Below are 15,416 nucleotides of genomic sequence, written 5' to 3' on the forward strand. Positions count from 1 at the left end.
CACGTTTTTCCTTGTTGACGCGGATGACGCACACGGGGCGGCGCCGTTCCCTTGTTCGCCATACTTCCACTGGAGCGCGGTGCGACGAACGCACTTACTGTAAAGGCACCTGAAATCACAGCTGCATACAAAAGAACGGTAAGTTTTCTCAGTGTCAAAGGTATCTATGACGGGAGTTCCAGGATGATGCTAACCGGATACTAACACTTGTATTTCACTCATGTTCTCCGTTAACCGATGATACCTGTCAAGCTAATGTTAGCTCTGGTTAGCTCTGTTGAATTGTTCACAACGAGCTAACAGCTGCTAGCCACTTGTGTCTCCTTAGACCCACCCTTAATAAGAGGGTCGGCGCCAGGACAATTGGACCCTTTGCTTTGACTGTAAATCAATATTATCAATCAGGCAAAACGTTTTTGGATATATGTGCTTCCGCTAACGAGGCGTCCTGTCAAAAGCGGTATGTAGCCGGCTCTTTGAATAGATGCCAGCCTCCAGTGGAACCAGCGGTCCTCACCTGTACGTTACTGTAGCTGCGGTTATCATCTTGACAGGTATGAGGGACAAAAAATGACTAAAGTATAAATAAATAAATGTTTGGAGAAATGTATACAATAATGTATAAATGATTAAATAAATGCATCAATAAATATATAAATGCTGAAAACAGTACATCAATAAATAAGTAATAAATACACTTTGTTAATGAAAAGGCTATTTATATATTTTTACATGTATTTATTCATTTATTAGCGTATTTCTACAGTTATATATGTATCAATGCATACATTTCCACATTAATTGAGTTATTAATTTATTTCCGTATTTTTACATTTACACATCTATTTATTTCTGTGTCCAGGTCCTAAGAGGAAAAGTATATTTGTAAATTTGCTTCTGTCTGTTTTTCAAAATTGACCAATCCTACTTCAGTAATGTTAGGACGGGCCACTTAATTTACATATTTACTTTTCCTTGTACAACATGGACACAGAAATACATAAATAAAAATATGAATATATTTATTTATATATGTATTGATGCATTTATTTAATTATTTATTTATTTATACGTTATTGTATGCATTTCTCCCAACATTTATTTATTTATACTTTAGTCATTTTTTGTCCCTCATAGACAGGTGTTCCACTGTGAATATTACATATTATCTGCAAAGTATTTACATAAAGAGACAGCACTGCCAACACAGCTGAGAATTTTAACGTGACAGTGCCATCATGAAAAAATTAATTTACACATTTAATACAATGGGTGAACGTGTTGGTCGTCTACATCATTTCCCTACAATTTTGTTTCCCTAGACATTAAATATTTGTTTCAGGCCAGCATAGACTGTAACAAACTGGATAAATAATTCTTATTGTTTGTACAGAAATTGATTTACTTAGAGGAAACGTAGGCCAGCAGAAGAGGTAAACCATTGTGAGGCAGGATTCAACCAGACCTCTGTGCATTTCCTCTGTATATGGGAAAATGAGCTCTCTTTCCTTCTCTCTGGTTCACAGAGCAGTGTGCTAACAAAACTCTGATTCTTCCTCCTCCAACCAGGTGAGGTGGGTCTGTCACATTTGTCTCACATAGGGCAATCCCCAGATGTCTCGACACTTAATGAACAAAGCCTAATATTTTACCTGTCGTAAGCTCCAGTTTAAGAATTTTGACTTTGAACCCATTTGATATATATAGAAGAAGAGAACTTGCAGTAGCAAGTTTAGCAGCAAATGCCAAATTAATCAAATCATGTACATCTCATGTACATCCTTAAGAACAACTTCTGAAGCTATGAACAAGAAGCAGTTACGTAATGCATTAACAATGAAGCCCCCTCCTCCGCCATAGGAGGCCATCTCCTGTTTAAAAAATAACACCCTTGTTCCAAATGTGGTGTCCCGTAGAAATAAATGATATACAGTACAGGAGAGTGTATTTGTGTTCAAAGGAATGTTTAATAAAAACTGAGTCAGCCCTCCTTTACTGCAGTGTTTTTGTTTTATGAGCCATCTTCTAACTGGGTCTACTCTGTCTTTTCCTCAAACGTTGGACGATATGTAAACTAAATATTTTAATAGGTACAATTAAGAGAAATTTTTCCTTAATGAAACAATGTAAGAATATTATTCTTTTGTTGACTTAAAGAGGGGTGTTTGATCCCAGTGCAACCAGATTGAAAGTGAACATTTACATTTGTTGCAGATTCCTTTTAAAAATGAGAGTGTGTGTGAATATTGGTGAAATTGTAAAGAAGATCAATGAACATTTAAAAAAAAAAAAAAAAAAAATTGTAGACTCTGCTCAGGCACATTTATGACTACAGTATATAAGAGTTTGCTCCTTTAGTGCTTGCATACATTCCTCTGGCGGCTGCTAGTTTGGGCATGCCAGATGACAGAACCAGGAAAATGCTCACATTTGTTTTGCTTCAGGTCGAATCTATATAGTGTTATCACAACTGCCTTACATGTTTACAGGATAACGCTGAGTTATAGTTATGGTGACTCAATATAATCAGGACTTAAGTATCATCCTTATAACACATTTGTGATCGGGGAACTGTGGAGCATGCACAAAACTCTAAGTCCACTTTGGGTCTGATTGAGACTAACGAGTTAATTGATCTCCACACGTATTATCTAGTGTTAGTCCGACTTTACTAAATTCAATTTAGTACTATTTAAGCCTGACTTACATGTTTATACGCACTTTAAAAGTCCAGCTTTAGTCAGATTAACCGAATGAATCAGCTTTTGCTATTTGCACATAAACATACTACTGAGTGACTTTAGTTTTACGGTGTCCACTTTTTTCTGAACAGCGTTGGCTACAATCTAAATATTATGAGTATGATTATACAGCATAGATAAAAGCGCAGATTTTTGTTCCAAAGAACATTTTAATTATGTAACAATCATCACTGCTGTTGCAGCCTATTTCATTTTCCTGACGTATCTGCTTATCTATTGATCTGCAGATGAGTTCAGTTGCAGCTGGCTGTATTATGGCGTATCAGCTCTCTGCAGGTTGACACAGCTCTTCAGTACCCTTTATGCTCAGGCCAGCTCAAAAGCTGCACAGGAGGGAAACAGAGAGTAAACATCTTAATTTACATCTTTAACTCACTTAGTGGGATTTCCACATTACTGCAAATGAGTTTTGTGCACAGAACCGTCTGTAAGCTTTCTCCCAGTGTAGCAAACCGCCGACTGTTGTCATAATTATTGACAATATTAAACATTGTTTCACTCAGGATTTGTAAAAGAATCCGACAGTAATGAGTGGACACAAATCCTAACAGTAAAAATGTCTCTGCTGCCTTGCTGGAGTCTGTAACAAGCGATTTGAGGCCTGTTGTGCATGTATAGTGTTTCTGGTGGGATGACCTCAACATGAACATGAACCCTTCTGGTATAAACAAAGCCCATCCTGCTTTTGTTACTCATTATGTTTTAGTACAGAGAATTTCTCCAATACTAAGCTCCCTAGCAAAGAGCACAGATGTTAAGATTACTAGTCCAATAAATGTTTGTTAGATAGATAGCCGTCTATTATGACAAGGTAAAACAAAAGTGATTGCACCCACTGATATGTACTGTAGTGGAACTTGAAACCAAGATCCTTGTAAAATGAATCGATTGTTATCACAAAAAGTCAAAAATAAAAATACAGTTATCAATAAAGTTATCTATCTGCTTTTGATGCAGACAAAATCAGCTTGGTCCTTCAACAAAACAAACTGAAGCACACTGCGTGTCCATATTTATAAAAAAAAAGTTTTAATTAAAGACATTTTGTGTTTTTTTCCCCTTATATTTGATAGGAGGGTAGATGCAAATAGCAAAGGGGAGAAGAGTTGGATACAACATGCAACAAAGCAGTGAGAGACATAGAGGTGAAAAGACAGTGGGATAGATAGTTGTTTTGCCAAAGGAACAAAGTCCTTTTCCTATGGCCTACCTAATGTCTGAGCATGTGAGGGGTCCCTCCAGCAAGATATTCTGTATCATGTGATACATAATGCCTCACTCCTGTCTCTCCTTGAGGAGATGTTACTTCAGAGAAATGTGTGAAGATGATATCACACAGCAGCCACAGTTAGGTCATCAACAGTATTAAGAGAAAGCTTGCAGCCTTAACAGCACAACCTCTCAGACACGACATCCAGCAGGCTGGATTCATTTTTAACACATCTGTTTGTGCCACAAATAACAACTTATTTCAAAAGAGACAAGAGTCCATTAGAAATAAAGGAAGAATTATCTGCTTGATGTTCAAATCTTTATCTTTTCTTTCCCTTCTGCCTTCACTATTCTTCCTCCCTGCTGTCTCTCAAGACATGGCTGAGGATGAGGTGACTGAGGAGCAGCTAGCAGCCATCGCCGCAGAAAACGAGGAGCAAGAGCAGGTGAACTACAAGGCACCAGCCGTGAAGTCTGTGAAAGAGATCCAGGATCTGGATAAAGATGACGAGAGTCTACGCAAATATAAAGAAGCTCTACTTGGCTCTGGACCCACTGAGGCTGGTAATGCTGCGTGTGTGCGTGTGCGTGTGCGTGTGCGTGTGCGTGTGCGTGTGCGTGTGCGTGTGCGTGTGCGTGTGCGCGTGCGCGTGCGCGTGTGCGTGTGTGTGTGTGCGATGCAGGAGAGGCACAGTTTTCCAAATAAAATGCTGGCACTCACCCAGCCTGTGTGGATCTGCTGGATTGATTATTCTTCTCCATTCTGTATCTGTGTTTACAACAACTTATGTATGGAAAGATGGAACCTGTGATCCTGCTTCACACCTTCTTAACAAATATTGAATTTCTACACTCAGAGCATTGAACATTAATGTAATTGGCTGAGAACAAGTTTAACTTGGAGATTCCAGCAACTCTGTCAGGAGCGGTCTGTCATGTGCACATTCAAGGACTACAAACCTGACTTGCTGTGATCACCTGGATTGTTGTTATTGACAGACTTGCTATTCAGTTTGTATTTCGTGAATAGCCAAAAGCCACCACCTACTTCTTAGTTTGAAAAATATATAGAATGCTTAGACTAGTGGAGCCCTACAAAAAAAAACACACATATAATATGATGACATTTACTTTCATAAAAACATACTTGCAAATGTAAACAAATAATGCTAAGTGGGGTGCATCTAATTTATACCACCTTTAGACTCTGAAGGTGGTATAATGGGCAAATGTGGAATACTAGTGCCTTTATCCGGTATTTAATATGCATTTATTCATTGCAACCAGTGACCAAATATATTTTCTATCAAGTTGATTGCTGATGATGATGCTTGTGTCTTGTCTAAGTGGGGAAGAAAGGCTGCTTTTAAAGATGGTGAAATTTAATTAATGCAGAGGTTGTTCCAACTATGGCAGAGCTGTCCTGATTTCAGCCCCCTAAAGCCACTCACTTAAACCCTTTGTCAGAGTTCGATTCCGAGACATTTTTCTTTATGAAGCTCTGCCATTATTACGCCTATGTGACATTTATATTGAAGGCGAAATGTCACAGGGATGTAAATATGGCACCTTGAACGGGCAGTTTGAATACAGCTTTAGATAGGTGCTTGTTAAGGGACACATATCATGTGCAGATTAAAAGCACCTGTGCACATGTTGTCAATATATACAAAAAACCAATTGAAACTCTGATTTGTTGTCAATCTCTCTGGTTATTAGAAATCCAACAAATGGCTGTATAATTAATATTCAGGGAGGAGATAAATGATTCAAGGACTGGTTAATAGTGAGTACCAACCTTTTTTTTTTTTTTTTAAATCCTTTTTCAGATCCCACTATTCCGAATGTCCAAGTGACCCAAATGTGTCTGGTCTGTGAAATGGCCCCGGACCCCCTGATCCTGGACTTGAAAGGTGAGTCTCTGTCAGGCTGGCTTTAAAAGCTAAAACTACATTAGTACTGTATATGTAACATATTTGCTTAAAAGGATATATTGTTTAAGTGATATGGATTTCAATACATAATTTTGACAGAGTTGGCAGGTCATATAAAAATAGGTTTTCTTAGGTTTATTTTGGGCCTTTTTATGCCTCCATTTAGAGATAGGACAGTAGATAGTCAGAAATCTTGGAGAGAGAGAGAGAGTGGACAATGACCCGTGGGAAAGGAGCCACAGGTCAGATACAATCCCAGACTGCCTGTTTAGAGGACTACAGCCTCCGTACATGGGGCGCACTCACTAACTGCTAGGTCCCTGCTTCCCCTAGCTCTTTTGTTTTACCCCAACTTTAATAGTTGAAATCAAAAGTTATATAAAAGGGTTGTGGTTCTTCCGGAATAATTCCAGAAATCGGCTTCTCGGTCATGATCATGTTCTGGATTATGCTTAAATTAGCATATTTTTGCCTTTCTTACAAGTGGTAAACTTAATACTATCATACAAAACTACATGTAGAATGCAGGAAAAAGAAATGTCTGGTTATAAAAACTTTAAAGGACTTCCCTTACCTGATGGTGCCACATATGCAATATTATGTAAATATATATATTATACAAATATTAAACTACCTCATGGCATGATTGTGATTTAAATCAAATGAACTTGTATGCACAGTATTTGTGTCAGTTAAACATTTATTGAGGGGTTCTAATACTTTGTATGACTGTTGTGTTTGGGGGCATGGGGTCTTTTTTCCTGCTTTTGTATCCCTGATTAACAGAAGCAGGTGATCAGTCTGTGCAGGTTTCATTTTGACTGAGCGTGAACATTGGTCTCACAGATTCTCTCCACAGGGGAAGAGATGGAAGATAATTTTTTTCTGTTTGGCTGATGACTTTAAAAATGAACTCTGGACCGTCTGGTGGTTTAGACCTCTGCCTCTGAAGCTGCTCACGCTCCAGATGGCCTAGATTTGAATCCATCCAGAACATTCTGTCCCGTGTCTTCCCTCTCCCTGCCCCCCTCGAGTCTCCTACCTTCTCCAGTAAATGTAAAGACTTAAATAAAGACTGTCAATAGAAATAGATCAGTTTAGAGTTTGTCTGATTGTGGGTTCATATTAATATTAATTTAAGAGTAAAGTCCCAGATAGCACAAACTGTAGATGCCTTTTAAAGCATTAAATTCATTTTCTAAGATGAATTCTTTATTGAAATTGATTTTTTTTTTAAAGGAGAAATTACCCTGAAAGAAACTATTTATTGGGATGCTGAAAATATACTTTTGAACTAAGGCCTTTGCACCACTCCCCTGCTTTCTCTTGATGGTAGCTGATATACCTCTTATGAAAATGTCACCTATGTCCCATTACTAGCACCAGGAACAAAAGATGATTTACAATTCTTAAAGATTTTGTCTCTTTAAAGCCACGTAGTTGAAATCCAAAATTATATGACAAGTTAGAAACAGTCATTAAAAGTGCTCGATTTTTTTCACTGATGTTTAAACTGATGTTGGAAAAAAAGAGAGCTGCAGAGGTGGAAATGCCCCAGAAAGGTTAAAGGCCTCTCTTCAAAGTATCAGTGACCTGCTGGTTCTCTTTCTGCCTTTGTACACCCACTCTCCCTTATGTTCTGGGGAAGTTAGGAAGCTAGCTGCAGGACAAAACTGGCATTTAAACATCATAAACATTAAAAGGTTTAAAGGTTGAGTTCCACTTATAAGGAAAGAACAGCTATTAGCATATATGGAAAAGAATCTTGCCTTGCAGTTACTTTTGGTTTTTCTGTTCAGGATATGCTTGATAGTTCTCAGATGTAGTTGTATATTATATACTGTAGGTTAGGTTGAATTGACAGTATATAGCATGTCCTTTTTGGAGAAACACTTTTGGCAACCCTCCCTATACAACACAATAGAAGAAAACATACATGTATATTTAAATTTCTTTAAAATACTTGGGGGCGCTGGTGGTGCAGCGGTTAGTGCACGCACCCCATGTATGGAGGCTGTAATCCTCTAAGCGGGCGGCCCAGGCTCAAATCCAGCCTGTGGCTCCTTTCCTGCATGTCATTCCCCACTCTCTCTCTCTCCCTGATTTCTAACTCTATCCACTGTCCTATCTCTCCAATAAAGCCCAAAAATAAATCTTAACAAAAAATAATAATAATGATAATACTTTGTAATTGTGAGAATGATTTTGTGGAGTTATAGTAAAATCCTGCTAAAGATGAGTCATGCAGCCTCAGTGAGTGAGTTAGATCACTACCAGTGAAGCAGCTTCTGATGCTGCAGTTCTCCAGCCTTCAAGCTCAGGCTGTAGTAACAGAAGGATCACTACCTGGAAGCTAAAACACAAATCAGTACAGATTGAGGTAAAGGCAAGGGACAATTTCTAGATTAAAGGCTACTGGGAGCAGTGGGTTTGAAAAAGCTAAAAAGTTACCACTAGCATTGTTAGCAAGGTGCAATCCTTATTCATGGTTAGTTTAAAATAAATGAGGATATGAGGTTTCTGATTTTGTCTATTAAACAGACGTTGAACAAAATGCAATCCTTATGAAGTGAAAAGGGTACTACTATTTAGACCACAGAACAATTAAATCTAAAGGTTGCTGTGGCAGCGGCTTGTCAAACAAAAAGTAGACTCATGCTAGAAGAACATCTAGCCCTGTGTGATACAAACTCTGCTTCATTGTACCAAACTGTACTGAACCAAAGCGGACCGCTTGGTGGAAATGGGCAAAGCAGTCCCATACATAATTGAGTCATAGATTTTATCTGCCGCTCTTGGCTAAAACTCTTTCTTTCCTTATAAAGGGCATAGGGCCATCCACAAATCCGCTCTGTCCAAGTTCAGTTGTTGGGCTTCCACAGGAGGTTTTGGGCCAATGTAGCTTCTAGATGGTTCCTAGGGTTTTCTCCACAAATATGACATATTGACTCTGTGTTGTTTGCTTATTGTTTGATCCTGATTTCACCTTATGATCAACTAAATATCAGTGTCTGTGCTTCTCTCTTTTGGTTTGCTACAGGAGACCTGGAAGCCTTTAAGAAGCAGGCCTTCATCCTGAAGGAGGGAGTTGAATACAAAATAAAGATCAGCTTTAAGGTGAGAGCGTCTGTAGCTCCAGCTGTGTACAGGAAACACAGGCCATAGTCGACTCACCCTTCATGTACAAATACCAGGATACATAAAGTCATACGTCATGATAGTGCTTTTTTTCCAGCTATGGGACATAAGGGCAGTAGTAGTAAAAGTGGCAGAGTGACATCATTATTATTTATTTTTTGAAAAGATTAAATGCATTAAAGGTACTCTGATGTTTTCATTTTAGCTGACAGTCACTTTGCACAAGTCCTTGTTAGTTTGATGCCATGATTATTAGCCATATTCTGTTTGTGATCTTTTTGTCTTTAACAATGATTGTGTCTCCTCAGGTGAACAGGGAGATAGTTTCAGGTCTGAAGTATGTGCAGCAGACGTACAGGAAAGGAATGAAGAGTAAGTGAACTCTTTCTGCCTCTGAACACTAAGGTCAACAAAGTACTCTTCTTTGCTTCCCCCCCATCTGATCGTTGCCCAGTAAGAATATTATTTACTGTCCATATGAACTGTCGACATGGGGCTATTTAGTTTGACAAATTCCAAGTCTGATGAAATATGATTATTTTGAGTCCAGTTAATGCCACTGAATAATCTGCAGGATGAAATGGAGCATCCCTGTACAAAGACTTTAGCCCTCGAAGCAGCAGGCTCTCAGTCATTTAAAGAGGTCATATTCTGCCCTTTTTGGGGTTCATATATTTAATCTATGAACTTCTAAAGTATGTTCACAATAGCTAAAGTTTAAAAAAAGTCTCTGTTTTCATGTACTGCCGCTCCATGCACCGGCTCTCTTCTGACTCTCTCTCTAAGGCTCTGAAGTGCCCACGTTCAGAGTCCCCATGTTTGCCAAGTCTGATCTGATTGGTTGGCCTGTCGGCTCTGCCGTAATTGGTCAGTCGCTCAGCCACTCTGGCTCCGAGGGGAGTAAAAACATTAGCACCTTAGCACTACTGTGCTACCACAGGCTACAGCATATCGTGGGCGTGCTACAGAAGTTAACGGGCGTGCAACATGAGCTGCAGGGCTTGCTACAACGAGCCAATGGGCTTAGATCAGTGATCTCACACTGACAAGACGTCACACTAACAGTTTTTCAAGGGGGGCTAGAACCGAGCGTTACATGTGGCTAATGCTGCAGCTAACAGGAGGAGGTAGGAGAAGCCGCGTTTCCGCGGACTTTGAATTTTTTCACATAGATGTACCTAAACATGCACAGGACATTTGGAAAACACACTAAAGAGCATATAAAACCAGAAAAAGCAGAATATGACCCCTTTAACACATGTCTTCTTCCCACTCTGTTCTCCCCGTCTCTGACTCTCACTGTTGTGTCCTCTACATAAAGGCTTGTAGAATGTAAAATGTAGCACATTCTTCCTATAAAGAAAATGTAACATCATTATATATATGCATAGAAACATTAGGACTATCTACACATACTAGTCCCCTATTCTCCCTAACTGTTAATGTCCGCTTTCATATTTGAACAGTTGATAAATCGGACTACATGGTGGGCAGCTACGGGCCTCGTCCTGCTGAATACGACTTCCTGACCACGGTCGAGGAGGCTCCTAAAGGTGTGCTCGCCCGAGGCAACTATGTCATCAAATCCAAGTTTACTGACGACGACAAGCACGACCACCTGTCCTGGGAGTGGAACCTCAATATCAAGAAAGACTGGAAAGACTAATAGAGGCCTTTTTGTTTGTGGGGGAGGGGGGGCGAGGGAAAGTCCCCCATCATTCCTCAGCCGCTGCCTCCCCCGCCCTGTCCCCTCCACCATTTCTGCCTTCTCTGTTTTTACTTTGTCCTTCATTTCATGCCTTATCACCCTGACGTCCTCCACTCCTCTCTGTCAGCAGCAGTAGCATCAGCAGTAGCAGCAGTCTCCCTCACCCCCCCCATCTGTCCGTCCACTCATCACCTTCCCACTGTTCTCCCACCTCTGTCCTCACTCACTCCACACCGCCTCGTCCACCGAGCTGTGCCGTGTAGCACCTTATTTCCTCACACCCAGCCCTCTTTTCATCACTTCTCACAGATTTCCTCGCTGCTTGAAGAGATTAACCCCGCCTTCCACCTCTCCTCCAGAATTGTCTTCCTCTCTCAGTATGACTTACATGTGGGAAAAGCAACTGTACAATCAACTTTTGTTTGCCTTTTTTTTATATAATTGTATCAATGGTTGTGTCATGTGGCTATATTCACATCACTGTTAATCAACTGTTCATTTAAGGCCCCACCACGTCCAACTGCACCCCCTACACACACACACACACACACACACACACACACACACACAACCTTTTGCTACAGCATTCCTTTGATCACCTACATGCTTACTGTCTTTTGATATGATTACCAATACCTGCCTTGGAAAAACAATCCATTCAGATCTGCTCTGCGGCACCTCACTCCCTTCCCTAAATGTATTCACCCACTCCCCTTCTGAATGGGGACTGGGGGCCCAAAGTAAACAAGGGAGTAAAGAATATAAGGGTAAGAAAAAGCTGCCTTATGTTTTGAATAATGTCTAAAAATGTTCCTTCTGCATGCCTTGTGTGTAAGAGCAGCACTATCAGGAAGCCTGTATATCAAGGGCTTACTCTCGCTACCAACTCACCTGTAGCACTTACTCACCTGCAGCCCTATTCTGGTAGAGACTGTTTATACAGGTGACTCAGATACAGCTCTGCACACACCCACTGCCCCCCAAAATAAACGTACCTTGTAATGGAAGGGGGCTGAATGTTCATAATCTGAGAAAAGGTACTAAACAAAGTATTGATGAATCTGGGCACTCTTTGTTCCTCTGAGCCATGAGGCCTTAGCACTAACTATGAGAAAATCAGACATTTCTTTTGCCTTTTTTTTTTAATTTGTTGTCCCTGTTTGCCTTAACATAAACCACCCCCCCCCCCCCCCAACAAAAATCTCCTTGACTTCGCTCGTTCAGAACTCTAAGCCAGCCAGTCACAAGAGTCTCCCTGTGGAGGAGTAGTACCAGAGAGAGGAGGAGGCTGAGCCGGACACCATCTGCTGCTGCCAGAGACCTCGGTGGTGTCTGGTCTCACCCTCTGAACAAACACTGAAAGTAGAGAAAGGAAAAGTGACCAGGCACTCTCCCTTTAGCCTCACAGAAAGAAAGCAGTGAAAGGAAAGGTCAGGTGACACTACAGGCGAAAACACATGCTCAATTCTTAATGAGAGGCGAATGAGAGTTTAAACACAACTGACCGTATCGTATCGTACCGATCGTAACAACAACTCTAAATCGACTCGTACTGTACCAGAACATATGGATGTAAAACCTTTTTTTTTGTTTGTTTCTTCTGATAATGATGTACTTCCTGCTCCATACATTCCTTCACATTGTACAGTTTCTATGAAAACGCTGGCATGCTGGTGGGGTTGTATATTCTATCATCATTTGTGATTGCTCTTCTCGGTCAATAAAGATTTTGCTCAACCTGGCCTCCAACACTTTGCTGTTTTTGCAAATAATTTAGTTTTTTTCCTGCAAATTATAGGGGTCCAATATGTTAGCTGATATTTAGTTTTAAAGACAATACATCTTTAACTTAACGCTCAGCATGAGTATGCTTGTGAATTTGGTTGTATTATATCTGACTGAGGAGGAAGATGACTAAAATTCAGTCTTAGAGACTAAATACTAAACACAAAGCATCCATCCATTGTCTGTGCTGCTTTTTCTCTGTTCGGGCTCTTGTGGAGCTGATCCCAGCTGTCATGGTGCCAGAAGCGGGGTACACCCTGGACTGTCCACCTGTCAATCACAGGACTGACATAAAGAGACAGACAGCCAGCCACACTCACATTCACACCTTCAGGCAATGTAGTCACCTTATAACCAACGAGCATGTCTATGGACTATGTGTGAAACCGTTTTGGTGCCGTAGGCAAGATTTCAGCCGTTGCCCCTTAAATTATAGCCAGTTTGACCACCAAAGACTATATTCATCCAATTCATCCACTTAAAGAAAACTGTCATTCAGCTTTATATTTAACAGAATGTCTTTATTATAGAGCCTTTTTAAATATGTGATAGTTGTGTTTTCGTGGCTTCTTTTGGATCATTATTAAATAGCATGAAAATGATATTATATAAATCATATTTAGTGATATTTAAACGCATTTTCCTTCTATTTCTTCTTCTTATCATCAACTTTTCTGCCTCACTCATTTGGGGTGCCAGCAGCGCCCTCTATAGAGGCTGGCGCCTCTAGCATTTGCCTATACTGCCCCTATGGCACGGGCCGGCCCTGCTCACAACATACAGCAGTCAGTATGTTTCGGTGTGTCGGTCCATCTGTCATTAACAATCTGTCTCTCTGTTTGTAGAGTCTTGGAGTGATTCTCTTTATTCTGTGTTTAGGTTGCGACAAAACAAGAGGTTTATGTCCTCACCACTAGCCTGAATTATTTGACACCTTGACCATATAAAGGTCAAAAACTCAAGCAAGACAGAGACGTGGTTCTAAAAGAAAATTAAAATGAATTGATAATTAGTTAGTTCACCTGGAGATGTCGAATTGCAATAAAAAAGTTATGGATTTATAGTCAAGTGGGAGATTACGCAGTGATAGATCTCTCGATATCAGGCAAGCAGACATTGTTGTTATTTTTGAATATTGCACAGATCGAATATTTCTAGTTTTTCACATGGTCTTACATTAAATGCAATCAGCCGTTAGTACAGTTTTATCATATTAATGGTAGCCTATGTAGCCTATAAAGTATACTAAATAGTTAGATTCTGATATTGATTCAGTGAAATTAAGGTTTACCTGAAATTGATTCAACGATGTTTCAATAATCTTTTATAAAAACGTATTGTGTGAAACAATAGGGCCTCGTCTTTTCATTTGACATGAGGACAGTTGATGTGAGGCATGGTTTATGTTCCCAAAACTCAAGAAGTTACAGACAATTTGCAAAACTTGCAATCTTGCAATATTACTTTTTTCAAAGATAACAAATAAAGTTTAGTCATTTATGATCCAGTCAAAAGAGGGCTTGCTATCTCTCACTTGTAATAAGTCACCTGCCCTCCTCCTCCACAACCAGCAGGTAAACGAGCAGGTAAGGAGCAGCTGTGTTGTGATGTGAGGTCAAGCAGGAGGCAAGAAAATATAAATATGTGAAGTAGCCTTGTTGTGTTTTCATGGCTTCTTTTGTGTCATTACTAAATAATAGCATGAAAATTATATTAGATAAATAACATTTAAATGCATTTTTCCTTCTATTTCTTCAACTTTTCTGCCTCACTCATTTGGTGTGGAGGCTGGCGCCCCTGATGTGTGGAGTACCTGGAGTGAACCCCACACATGCATGGGGTGAACATGCAAGCATCACACAGAGAGGCTCTGTGTCCGATACGGATTTGAACCAGGAACCACTCCACCACCGCAATGTGAATCGCAGTCTGACAAATGAGGGCTTGAATATGACAGGGACATCCCTCCCCATATTGAATATTGCATTCACTATTTTTTTTTTTTTAAATCAATAGCTTCTAATAATTACATTTTATAGAACTGTTCAGGGTACCCAAGAACACTACACTTCCAGCCATCCATACCAGGAAAGCACTTCTTCTTCTAACTGCATTAATGACTCCACTTTTAACAAATTCTAAAGGGTTAGCAGCTTTAACTTTTGAAAATAGTGCACGATATGTAATCATTTTCTCTATGCAAATGTAGTGGTTTCAAACTCAAATATTGCATATTTTATGTATGTCTGGTGCAATTAAGATCAGTCATACCTGATCAAATTTAAAAAAAGACATGCATGGGTTTTTTTTTTTTTAAAGTAAAAGTAAATACACCATGAGGTGTTTTGTGTTGGTGAAGGTGGACCGTTTTCTTTTAACCCACTGCCTGGACATTTTAGGATTTTATTGGGAATTGTTAAATCAAGAGTTAAATCGATCACCTCAGTGTCTTAAAGTATATCCAAGTAATTCACAAGAGGGACACTTTCATTGATGCATCCAATGATGGGATCATGGGATGACTATGGATTAGTGCTCGATCGAGTCGTCTTCTAAGATTTCCAGATTCAGCACCTGCAGTCCAGTCATACCTACTAGTGTATGAATATGTTTAACTATGTAAAGATAGGCAGTTTGGTACATGCATAGCAGCCTCTAAAGCAGTGTGTGAAAGTGTGTGTGTGAAAAGGTGACACAGGGTTGAAAGGCTCTTAAAAAAATTAACCATCTTCTAGGTAATGGTAACACATTCTCTCACCTACCTTGCAAATATTTTTGACACTTATTTGCCAATGTGACAATTTCATCAAACCAAACTATACTGCTTTCTTATACCGTTGTACCGTGCTTTTAAAACAAACGTCAAAGACCACTAAA

At 39.7% G+C, this 15,416-nt stretch overlaps 1 protein-coding gene across 1 annotated transcript; it reads left to right on the plus strand.

The window, feature by feature from the left end:
• Positions 1-10,846, plus strand: LOC109997666 (rho GDP-dissociation inhibitor 1). Its single transcript, XM_020652227.3, has 6 exons — positions 1-138; positions 4,350-4,538; positions 5,804-5,887; positions 8,949-9,025; positions 9,355-9,418; positions 10,513-10,846. Exons 2-6 carry the CDS (start codon positions 4,352-4,354, stop codon positions 10,710-10,712), a joined length of 612 nt encoding a protein of 203 aa, XP_020507883.1. The 5' UTR covers positions 1-138; positions 4,350-4,351; the 3' UTR covers positions 10,713-10,846.
• The last annotated feature ends 4,570 nt before the right edge of the window (positions 10,847-15,416 follow it).

This window comes from Labrus bergylta, chromosome 1, assembly GCF_963930695.1.
Source record: "Labrus bergylta chromosome 1, fLabBer1.1, whole genome shotgun sequence".
Classification (NCBI taxonomy): Eukaryota; Metazoa; Chordata; class Actinopteri; order Labriformes; family Labridae; genus Labrus; species Labrus bergylta.